We start from the raw sequence: 12,544 nt of genomic DNA on the forward strand, positions 1-12,544 counted from the left end.
TTCAAATCCTAAAACTTCTCTTACTAGCTGTCTGTTTAACTCTTCAAGTTATTTAATTTCTCTGAGTTTTGATTTACATTTTTGGAAAGTGGCAATAAGGATACTTAGTTGGAAAATAAAATAAAATCATTTATATAATCATCATACATAGAGACCTGACAGAGTAGGTGGTGAATAAATGGAAATTATTCTAAAAACAGGGTATATTAGTATGCAGTGGTGTGCCTGGTTTTCTCATTTGTAAGGTGGAGTGAATAAGGAAAAAAGACATTACATCTTTTCTGTTACCTAGTACTTGTAGGCACTCAGTCAGCATTTACTCCAATGAACAAATGTTTATTTAAAAGGATTTGTATAGATGTAACATCTTACTTTTAAAAAGCAGAGGGACCTTTTATATATTATGAACACACAGACACAGTGGCAACTTAAAACTACAGTTAAGAAAGGAAGGAAAAATATCCCCTCTTGCCAGCCAGGGACTGATACCTGGAGCTAAAACTTTTTTCAGTCAGCCAGTCCTCATTCCCATCCCTCAAGTTTGAGAGTGACTTGACTAGAGATCTGGCTTTGGTGTAGGGAAGAGCTATAGGGCTTTGGGAATCTGGTGACTTTTCTTTTGAGAGGGAAAACCACTTGCACAATCCACAGGAAAGGGGACGGCCAAAAGCTGACCTGAGGCTGCCTTAGAGAAGAGGGCAGACCCAAGAGAGGGAGGGATGACTGTAGAAGAAGTCCCACCTACCTGCATGTGGAAAGTGATTGGCATTCCTTTGAATCTCAACCCACTCTTCTGACCACTAAGATATACCTTTTGAGGAAGTGCCATAGTAATGGTTTTGAACTAAAGAGAACACAAATGTCAGCCTGGGGCCTCTCCAGCCTAAGGCAGCCCCTGTAGCAGAGCCCTCAATAACTTAGGCAATGAGTTAGATAGAACTTGTAGAGTGGGTCAGGCTCCCTGATTTCACTGTGGGGAACATATACTACTGATTTTCAAAAACTAGGGTTATGGGTGAAAATCCCACAGATTTTAGGATCCCCAGATACACAGCCTGGTACCTGAGAACTTTAGTATATCTGGGAGGTGAGGGATAGGGGGTGCAGAACTCAATAATAATTGTCAGGCTTCCCAAATGAATATGAAAAGGAGAGCTTGTCAAAGCTACCTTTACCTCTGGGCCTTGAGGATGAGATGAGGGTGTGAGTAAGGGAGATATATGCACCTAGCCTATTGTAAAGTCCGGCAAGAAGACTGTTGCTAGACTTCAGAGGCTAAGGCAAAAGTATAAGGAGAGGGCACACTGAAGCATTCACCTGAAACAAGATATGTTTGTTTCATATCCTCAGCCCTCAGCCCTTAGTCCCCAGGCCTCAGGCACAAGAGTCAGAGAATCACATCTGGGACTTCTGCTCTTCCCTTAACAAGGGCCAGGGTTGAAATACAGATGAGAGAGAAGGGATCTTCAGACACGACTGTCACTAGCACCTGAACCACATCTCTTTCTAAACCAGAAACCCCAAGAACAGAAAGAAATGAGAGAAAAATGGGAGAGGGGTTGTGCTTCCATTACATTAAATAGGAGACTTCATAGAGGTGGGGGAGGGTTATTTCACATCAGGATATCAAGCACTCTGGCCAAGGGGAGGGGTTTTGAGCAGCAGAGCTCTATGTGTACTCCTTCTCCTCATTCATCCTGCTTCCGTTTTGGCTTTTTGGGGTTCCTGGACCGACTCTTGGCTTTGCACAGAGGGCATATAGGTGCATTCCGGTGAATTTGCTGATGACATGACAAGCAGGCCTGGTGGGGGACACAGGAAAAAGACAGTTAGTGGTCAGATTCCTCTAGACCATGGTTCATCCTGATCCCCCAGGATCCCCAACGAAACTGTCATTTCCCAACAGGAAGGTGCAGTGATCAGTGAGTGAGACCCAAGTAGCGAGATCTGTGATGGATGTAAAGATGTAAAGGATATAAGAGAATGAGGATCAAAAATGGATACTGAGGAAAAATACCCAAAACATGGCAATAAGGCAAAATGAAAATTACAAATCCATTAAGCATTACACTGGAATCTTTGAGTGGGTCTATTAGGCCCACTCAAAGATTATTTAATTATCTAGGACAGGTATCAATAAACTTTTTCTGTATATACCAAGATTGTAAATATTTTAGACTTTTCAGATAATATGATTTGAGTTGCAACTACTAAACTCTATTTTACATAAAAGAAGTATAAACAATACATAAACAGGCATGTATGTGGGCCAATATAAATTTATTTACAAAAACAGGGAGCAGGTCATACTTGGCCTGGGTGTTCTGGTTGTTGACCTTTGCTCTAGGAGAAATCCCTTTGTTTGACTATTTACTAGTCTTTTTAATTGAAATTGAGTTGACTTACAATGTTGTATTAGTTTCTAGTGTACAATAAAGTGACACAGATATATATTCTTTCCAATTATGGTTTATTATAGGATATTGAATGTAGTTCTCTAGGTCATATAGTAGGACCTCGTTGTTTATTTTATACATAGTAGTTTGTATGTGTTAATCCCAAACTCCTAATTTATCCCTGCCCCAACTCTTTTCCCATAAATTTATTTTCTCTGTCCGTGAATTGTGAATAAATTCATCTATATCATATTTTAGACTCCACATATAAGTGATATCATATGCTATTTGTCTTTTTCTTTTCTGGCTTACTTCACTTAGTATGATAATTTCTAGGTCCATCTATGTTGCTGCAAATGGCATTATTTCATTCTTTTTTAATGGCTGAGTAAAATTTCATTGTATAAATATACCACATCTTCTTTAACCATTCATCAACCTAAATGGACATCTAGGTTATTTCCATGTCTCAGCTATTGCTATGAATATATTGGGGTGCATGCATCTTTTTGAATTGGAGTTTTCTCCAGATACATGGCCAGGAGTGGGATTGCTGGATCATATGGCAACTCTAGTTTTAGTTTTTTAAGGAGCCTCCATACTGTCCTTCACAGTGGGTGCACCAATTTACATTTCCACCAACAGTGTAGGAGGGAACGCTTTACTCCACACCCTCTCCAGCATTTATTTGTAGACTTTTTGATGATGGCCATTCTGAATGGTGTGAGGTGATACCTCATTATAGTTCTGATTTGCTTTCCTCTAATAATTAGCAATGTTGAGCATCTTTTCATATGCCTATTGGCCATTTGTATGTCTCCTTTAGATAAACATCTCTTTAGGTCTTCTGTCCAATTTTTGATTGGGTTGTTTGTTAACAACAAAAAGTTTTTGAATTTTATGAGCCATTTGTATGTTTTGGGAATTAATACCTTGTTAGTCACATCATTTACAAATATTTTCTGCAGTCCACAGTTTCTCTTTTCATTTTGTTTATGGTTTCCTTTAGTGTATAAAAGCTTGTAAGTTTGATTAGGCTTGTTTATTTTTGCTTTTATTTCTAGTGCCTTAGGAGGCTGACCTAAGAAAACATTGATATGATTTATGTCAGAGAATGTTTCGCCTATGTTCTCTTCTAGGAGTTTTATAGTGTCATGTCTTATATTTAAGTCTTTAAGCAATTTGGGGTTTATTTTATATATTGTGTGAAGGAATGTTCTAATCTTCTAACTTCATTGACCTCTATGCAGCTGTCCAGCTTTCCCAACACCACCTGCTGAAAAGACTTTTTCCAATTTTATATTCTTGCCTCCTTTGTTGACTGTAGGTATGTTGGTTTAACTCTGGGTTGTCTTTTCTTGTTCCATTATTCTATATCTCTGCTTTTGTACCAATACCATGCTGTTTTGACTACTGTAGCTTTGTAACATTTAACTATTTACTATTGATCAGAGCCTAGATTCTGTGACTTAATGTTGATAAGGAGCAAATTTTTTTGCCCAGTAGAGATGCAAATTATTTTTGTTCCAAAGAAAAGGTAATCACAAAGATTACAGTTTTATGGTAATGTAGGACATTAACTAGTTCTAGATTTGACTTTGCAAACTTATTTCAGCATTCCTTTCCTTTCCTGACTATATAATTATCTGTTCCTCTAATGCTTTTAGAACCAGCTTTGTACTCCAGCTGGCTCCCTCATTAATGACACATATTCATTATATATTTGTCTGAGTCTATGTTTCTAACTTTTTGAAAATTTACTTTAGCAGAGCCTGCCAATCTCCCTGCATTCTAACCTCTCTGGGAATATGAGGGAACAAAACCAGTGGGTCTATTATAGCATGCACACACGCATACACACCACCCCTTCCTCCGTGTCTCAAGCAAAGGCTGTTTATGAAGACCCCAAATAAGTAAGGCCAAAGTCCCAGACCCAACCTTCCATAGGACTGCTAGAGGATACTTTGCTTCCTTCACAGTCCCTACCCAGCTCACGCACCTTCATAGGCGGGGGCTGTTGCCTGAAGGTGGCTGTCTGCCGAGTGTCCTGCTTCCTAGCCACTTGGAGTTGTTGGGCAGCAGCGGCGGCGGCGGCCAGAGATTCAGGGATAGGGGGCTCCTGAGGCTCCGTCTGCCATTCTGCTTTCTGCTTTTCAAAGTAACTTTGGAGATGAGAGACATTAGCTGGATCATTCTGAAAGCAAAGAGAACCTTGCCCCTCTTTTTTTGTTGTTTTGTTTGTTTGTTTTTGTTTTATTGGGCTTTTTTGTTGTTGTTGGGTATTTTTTTGTCTGTTTGTTTGTTTGTTTTTGCTTTTCAGGGTCGCACCTATGGCATACGGAAGTTCCCAGGCTAGGGGTCAAATCGGAGCTTCAGCTGCCAGCCTACACCACAGCTCACAGCAACATCAGATCCTTAACCCAACAAGCGGGGCCCAGGATCAAACCCACATCCTCATGGATACTAGTTGGGTTCTTAACACACTGAGCCACAATAGGAACTCTCAGAATCTTGTCCCTCTTAAGGACTCCATGTTGTGGAAAAAGTGGGTTGGACTGTGGCTCACTGTAGAAAGTTCCTGCAACTTCTCCAGGACAAGGTTCTTTTCCTGGGTACCAGGCCTACTATCTGTTGGGAAGGATAATTCTCCTGCTCCTTGGATCTGACAGACCCAGAAAAATTAAAAAATTCCAGGGCTAGAAAAGTCCTCAAAAGACATTTGCCTACCCTTCGTCCCATGTTCCTTTGCAGTATTCCTATTAAGTGTCCTTAGGCCTCTACCGACATACCTCTGTGAATAAGAAGCTCACCACTTCCATAGGCAGCTTGCTCTACCTTGCTTCTTTCTACTGAACTGAACTCTGTGTAAGGTGAGCCTAGTTCTTATCTCTGGATCTTAAGATAAAGTTCAAGGCTAGCCCCTGGAGGCCATGAAAGCTCACCCTTCTGTTTTTTTCAAAGGTGTATGGACACCTTGACTTGGGAAGTGACCACTTACGAGTCATAGACACATATACACGCAAAGAGTCATAGACATAGTCTTGTATTGTCAAAATTGCACAAAGAACTTTATAAGCCATCAAGTAATTCTAGTCTAACGATCTAACAATCCAACACAAAGACCAAGGTCATGCAATGAGTCAGCCACTGACAGGCCTGGGGCTAGAACTGAGTACCCTGACATTCAAACTAAGCTTTATATATATACATTCACATATGTATGTTCCTCTGTGTGTGTGTGTGTGTGTGTGTGTGTGTGTGTTTATGGTGTATGCTGTACGGACAGGAGGCAGGCAGCTTACTCCAAGGAGAGCTTCTCCTCCTCTTCACATAGGTCAGGGAGCCTCTGCAAGCCCAGAGTCATGCGCAGGGCATCCACATGTTCCTTCAGTGGCTTATATTCATCATGTAGCCGCCGGGTAGACTCTAGCAGCTTGTTTAGGTCATTCTCAGACTGTTTGATGGTGTTCTCCATCTGGAACACAGAGTGGGGCAGGAACAGAGAAAAGACTCCAAGATTTGAAGCAAGGCTGAGTGGGCTCAGAGCCAGAGAAATCTATGGTAAAGCTCTCAACACACCATGTATTCTACATGGCTCTTGTCAAGCCTCTGTTTCTTCATCTGTATGATGGTGAGAATAACTGTACCTACCTCATATAATCTCGGTGAAGAGTCAAATCTTCATAAATTGAATTCATAAAAGCTCTCAGTACAGGGGCTAACACAGAGTAAAGGCTCAATAAATAGTTATTATTCAAATATAGCATCTTAGAGCTGAAATGGCCCCTTAGAGCTCATGTAGTGCACCTCACCACCATTTTACAGATCAGAGATTTGAGACTCAGAGAGAAGAAGGAAATTCCTCAGAGAAAAGTGTCTTAGGGGTAAAGTCTAGATAAAGACTCAGGGCTTTTGCCTTCCAGGCCAGTGCCCTTTCCTCCTAGATCAGTAGCTTCCAAAATGCAGTCACCAGATCATCATCAGCAGCATCAACTGGGAACTCATTAGGAATATAAATTCTCAGGTTCCACCCTATATATAAGGAATCAGAAACTCGGGTGGAATCTAAAAATCTGTGTTTTAAGAGGCCCTCTAAGTGACTGAAGCATGTTCAAGTTTACGAACCACTGGTTCAGATTTTCAGCCCCTTGTGTGACTAATATCTTATTTATTTCATTATAACTGCCAACTCTTCACAAGACCCTCTTATCCTGTGATCTTATGACACAGAAAATCCCAAGTAACTGCTGTCCAAATCACATTCATATTTCCTTTAAGATCCTAGGCCTGGCAATAGCAGGAAATGAATATTGCCACAGAAACAAGTTTCTCGAGAATAGCAACTTAGCTCCTTCAAATATAATTTTAAAAAATTCCTCATTATCATAGGCTCTAAGGGTTGGAAAGGGCCTTATAGGTCAGTAACTCTAAGCTCCCTCCTGGTGAAGAAATCACCAATACTATAGCCCAGACAGGTGATCATTTGGACTCTGCTTTAATTACTTTAAAAAGTGGGAAACTTAGTTTAACAGGCAGTTTATTCCCCACATCCAAGAGTCTCTAAACGAGTGACTATAATGAGAGAGCCCCAGTTTGGTAGGCTGGAAGAGATGATTTCTTTGGCCTAGATGGGAGTTTTGGAGCCCCTTTAGCTAGACCCCAGAGGCATCTGCCTGCTTTGCTTTTCTCCAAGGAAAACTCCCAGACTCTCTCAACTCCCAGATTCCCAGAATAAGAGCACATCAGAGCTGAATGAGACCTCAGAGGTGACTAGATCCCTCTCATGGTACAGAAAGGGAAAATAAGGTCCAGAAAGATGGAGCTTGTCCAGTGCTATATTTGTCAATCAGTGACAGAACCAGGGCTAGATCCCAGAACTCCTGGATTCTTCCATTTCACCACAGCCTGATACCTACTTTCCCAAGTTGGCCACAGCCACATCTCAAGAATAAGCTACAGCATTCACGATGACCTATTCCTCAAAAGGCCGAGAAATAGACTTCAGGCAGCCAGTCACATACCACATTGATGTCAGCATGGATCAGTCGGAGTTCCTCCACATGAGCCATCTTCTCCTGTAGCAGGAGGTCCATCTCCTGCTTATATTCCTTCAGGTGCCTCTCCTCTGATTCAAGGGCCTCAAACTCAGCCTTCAAACGGGTCTTGATCTTCTCCATCTGCAGGGTCTTATTCCTGTAATTCCCAAAAAACAGGAGGAGAAAGAAGGAAAACAGGAATGGAGTACAGAGTTAGGCCCTGAGCCAGGGTTATCTTTTTTAAACCATCTTTATAAGCTTTAGACAGAGCCAACCCAATCTCCTAAAGGTAGGAGATTCTTTCTTCTAAGACAAAAGCTCAGTGGGTCTTGTATAGGGATAATTTTATTCCTTGAAGGAGCATTTGCAAACATGGGGTAGGTTTTAGCTGTTAGATTGATTCAAGGGGGAGCACTACTGGAATTTAGTGGACATGGGCCAGAGATGCTAAATAACCTCTCAGTGCATAAAAAAGACCCACACCACAAATAAATACCACGCACAATGCCAAACATGACATCTTAAGAAATTTTAGAGGAGCACTATCCAATAAATTTTCTACAATGATGGAAATTCTCTGTATCTATGCTTTCTGATACAGTAGCCACTAGGTATATGTAGCTACTGAGCATTTGAAATATAGCTAGTACAACTGAGGAACTGAATTTTGAATTTTATTTAATTTTAAGTTTAAACATCCACATGTGGATAACGGCTCTTATATTGAACCCCACAGCTCTATAGGGTCCCCTTATCAGTTCTGTAAAAGGAAGGGGAAGGGAAGAACTATAGCTCATTTCTTTTCTTAGAAAAATAAAACCAGTTTCTGGTTGTTAAATCCCAATTGTGTGAATACCTTTTGGCTCAGTAATCCCATACCCAGGAATTTATTCTAAGGAAATAAATCAAGGAAGCAAAAAGTTAATACACACAGACATGCTGTCTAGGCTATGAGTAAAAGTGGAATATTTGGCAGAAAAGGAATCAATATGAAGACCTGTAACATGTAAAGGTTGAAGATAGGATACTCAATGAAAAGGTAAATACACTAAAATTGCAATGTCAAAATACACATGCATGTGACTAAACAAAAGGATTTGGCAAGAGTACAGTTGCGAGGATATTTGAGACCATTTGAAGCCTAACTAAATAAAAGAACCACAAAACTCTTACTCGCTCTCTATTCTCTGGTTCTCAGGTTCTGTCAAGCCATTATCCATTACTCAGATTAAGCATCTCCCTTATTCTTCCTTGGTAGCTGGCTTTGTCCTCTGCCCCAGCCCATCCCATGGATGCTCATGCTCTACTCTCTGGCCTCTGGCCTCTGACCTCTGACTTCAGCCTGCTTCTGCTTCATTCTCTCTCCTCTCTTCAACATTGCCTATGGCTCCTGCCTCAAGAAGTGGCCTTCGATGGCACAGAATCATGGGGAAAAAATTGTTAGGTGGAAGGACAACAGGAGAAATTTTTCTTTCAATATTCAAAAAATTTATTTTCAAAGTATTATATTGCTTTTGTGTTAGAAAAGCTTTAAAAGATGGGTGTTATTATCCAATTTGTAAAGGAGGAAATTGGGGATTAAGGATGGTAACTTACCCAAGACCAGAGAGCTAGTAAATGGGGTGCTGGGATTTGAACCCAGGGCTGTCTAACACAACCCACTACTCCACACTGCCTGAGCGAAGCTACCTGGGCTAAAGGGCATAAACGTTATTGAGGGTTCTTGGTACACCTATTCACCTGTCTTGAAGAAGGATGATAATGATATGTACTGGTCAATTAATCAACCTTTTAGAGATTGTCCTATCAAGACTTCTTTTCTCTCCCTTTAGATTACCTACAGAGAAATCTAAACTTCATCTATCCCTACCCCAATTTACAGATGGGAAAACCGAGATTCAGAGTGATATAGTATCTCACCCTAATTCAAATATGCAGTCTGTGCCAGTGCTGGGTCTAGAACCCATTTCTGCAAGCAGAGCCATGTTGTGAAAGGAACATGGACTTTAGATTCAGACGTAGGTGTAATTCCTGATTCTGCTTCTGACTAGCTATGTGCCTTTGTACAATAAGAATAACAACTATACATATAGTTTAACTATATTTATTGAGCACAGATTATGTACCAAGTATGGAGTTTAAAGATACATTTTCTCAACAAATACTTATGGAACATGTATTATGTGCCAGATACTACTAGGTCCTAGAAATAGAACAGAGAACAAGACAGAGGACAGAAAGCTTCATCTAATAAGGGAAACAGACCCTGAACACATGTAAAACTAAGTGATAAGTAGTAGGGATGAGATGCAGAATGCAATGGAAGGACTCATCAAAGGGATCTAACATAGTCTGAAGGACACTGGAATCAAAGGAGCTGTCAGAGGAAGGTGCCCTGAGAACCTGAGGATGTGACATCTAAGACCTGGAGAATGGGTATGAGGTAGTTGGTGAGTACAGGTAGACACAGAGGAAAGCAGTCCAGGCAAAGGGAATATTATTAGCAATGGCCCTGGAACAGAGAGAAAAAAAAAAAAAAAAACATGGCACATTAAAGGAACAGAAAAAAAAAGGTCAGTGTGGCTGGAGCATCTACTGCAAGAGGTATATGTGTCTGAGATGATACTAGGGAGGCTGCCAGCACCCAACCTGGAGATTGAGATGAGGAGTTAAGTACTTTTATCTTCAGAAGGGGGAATCATAACGTTTTAAGCAGCAGGAAAATGACAATCTGATTATCTCACTTCACTTCTCTCAGTCCTGGTCTCCTTAGCAGTAACACAGGAATAATAATAGTACTTATTTTATAGATTATGTGGTGAGGGTTAAATAAGCTAAGATGTGTAAAGTACCCAAGCAGGGTATGTGGCACATGGTGGGCAGTCAACAAATGATAGTACCTATCCCTCCCCACTCTGCCTAACTCTTCTGCTATGATTATATCCTTTGGTTTAAGTTTTTTATAAAGAGCCTACAACAGGTAGGATGTGTGTATAATGTGTGTGTGTGTTTGTGTACACATGCATGTGTACATGTGTACTAACATGAATAGCAAGGTGTATTACCAGTTACTAAGATTACAAGCCACATCATAATGTCCAAATGAATAACGGTATTTTATAGTGCTCGCCCAATCCTTCCTAATTTGTAACCAATTCAATTAAGATGCTAGCAATTCTTACTAAATGAAGTCAGGGGTGAGAAATCAACATAGTATATTTTTCCCTGTTGGATGAGTGACTTTTATATAATTCTCCCTCCTCCATCCATGTCTAATTCTACTTATAGACAACCCCATGTTGTCAGGCAGGAGACACTGCAATCCCAGATTAAATTAAAAAAAAAATCAAAAGGTTTTCACCTGATAGGTTCACAGTCCAGTGCTGCCTGAAACTGGAAAATCAAAGGCACAAAGACTTCCCCAAACTACCTTGGTATTTCCTTTCCTTGGGGAGGAGGGCTGTCACCAGCGAAAGGGCAACTTTACCTGCTGGGTATTCAAGGTGTTTTGGCGCCTTTTTCTATTATCCACTGTGGCAAGAAATAACAGGGAATAGGGACCCTGACCTCTAAGGGACAGAAGGGCCAAGACTCCTCATTTGGGGAAGGAAGCAGAATTATGAAGATAGGGTGAAGAAATAGCCTCTATTTACTGCCACTTCTAAAGTCAGTTTCTCAGAGAGGGAAGTCTGGCCCATGCTTTACTGGACTGTCACTGCAGGCCTTAATGGTATACCAAGGGCAAGGCAGTGACAGCAGTCCACCCAGGGTGCAGACAATAAAGGGGTTAATTGAGTGTAGAGAATTAAAAAATAATAATAGAACCAACTAAAGTTGGTCTGCTCTTTATTATCACCATGCACTGATAATTCTCTCTCTCGCTCTCTCTCTTTTTTTTTTTTTTTTTTTTTGTCTTTTTGCCATTTCTTGGGCCGCTCTCGCGGCAATATGGAGGTTCCCAGGCTAGGGGTCGAATCGGAGCTGTAGCCACCGGCCTACGCCAGAGCCACAGCAACGCAGGATCCGAGCCGCTTCTGCAACCTACACCACAGCTCATGGCAACGCCAGATCGTCAACCCACTGAGCAAGGGCAGGGACTGAACCCGCAACCTCATGGTTCCTAGTCAGATTTGTTAACCACTGCGCCACGGCAGGAACTCCTGATAATTCTGTATAATGTTCACTGAAGGACATCTGGGCTGATTCCCATTTTTAGCAATTATGAATAAAGCTGATATGAATATCCAACTGCAGGTTTTAGGGTGTCCATAAGTTTTCGTTTCTCTAGGATAAATGACCAAGACTTCAATTGTTGAATTGCATGGTAATTGTATGTTTAGTTTTTTAAGAAACTGCCAAACTCTTTTCCAGAGTGGCTATACCATTTTACATGCCCACATATATAAGTGATCCAGTTCTTCTATCTGACCATTTTACTTGAACTGTTTTAACACATATCTGGTGATACCTCAAATCTGGTGATTTTCTCTTTTCTTTTTCTGCCACACCCATTTCATATGGAAGTTTCCAGGCCAGGGACTGAAACTGAGCCGCCTCTGTGACCTATGCCACAGCTGCAGCATTGCTGGATCCTTAACCCACTGTTCGAGGCCAGGGATTGAACCAGCAACACCACAGAGACAAGGTGGATCATTAACGCATTGTGCCACAGCAGGAACTCCCCCATTTTCTAACTGGACTGTTTGTTTCCTCATGGTTGAGTTTTGAGAGTTCTTTATGTGTCCTAGATATGAGATCTTTGTCAGGTATGCAGTTTGCAAATATTTTTCTTCTAGGCATTAGCCTGTCTTTTCATCCTCTTAACCAAACCTTCAGCACAACATTTAAAGCTTTTTTGATAAAGTCCAGCATTCCCTCATGGTTCAGCAGGTTAAGGATCTGATACTGTCACTGCTGTGGCTCAGGACACTTGTAGCACAGGTTTGATCCCTGGCCCAGGAACTTTCATATGCTGCAGGAGCAGCCAGAAAAAAAATGAAAAACTTTTTTAATGAAGTCAAATCAATTTTTTTTTTTTTTTTGTGGATAATGCTTTGGTGTCATGTCTAAGACTTTTTACTAAGCTCTAGGTTCTGCAGATTTTCTCCTTAT

At 40.9% G+C, this 12,544-nt stretch overlaps 1 protein-coding gene across 2 annotated transcripts in view; it reads right to left on the bottom strand.

Annotated features, from left to right (window-relative positions):
- ZC4H2 (zinc finger C4H2-type containing) overlaps window positions 316–12,544 on the bottom strand; it is a 36,892-nt gene continuing 24,663 nt past the window's right edge. The window contains exons 2-5 of one of the 2 annotated variants that reach the window (NM_001243282.1): window positions 7,418–7,589; window positions 5,699–5,871; window positions 4,396–4,558; window positions 316–1,802 (exon numbers count right to left, since the gene is read on the bottom strand). In NM_001243282.1, coding sequence (NP_001230211.1) covers window positions 1,689–1,802; window positions 4,396–4,558; window positions 5,699–5,871; window positions 7,418–7,589 — 622 coding nt within the window. In that variant the 3' untranslated portion in view covers window positions 316–1,688. The remainder of the gene's footprint in view (window positions 1,803–4,395; window positions 4,559–5,698; window positions 5,872–7,417; window positions 7,590–12,544) is intronic. The other variant, XM_021079379.1, reaches the window with a different exon arrangement.

The sequence above is a fragment of the Sus scrofa genome, chromosome X (genome assembly GCF_000003025.6).
Source record: "Sus scrofa isolate TJ Tabasco breed Duroc chromosome X, Sscrofa11.1, whole genome shotgun sequence".
NCBI lineage: Eukaryota > Metazoa > Chordata > Mammalia > Artiodactyla > Suidae > Sus > Sus scrofa.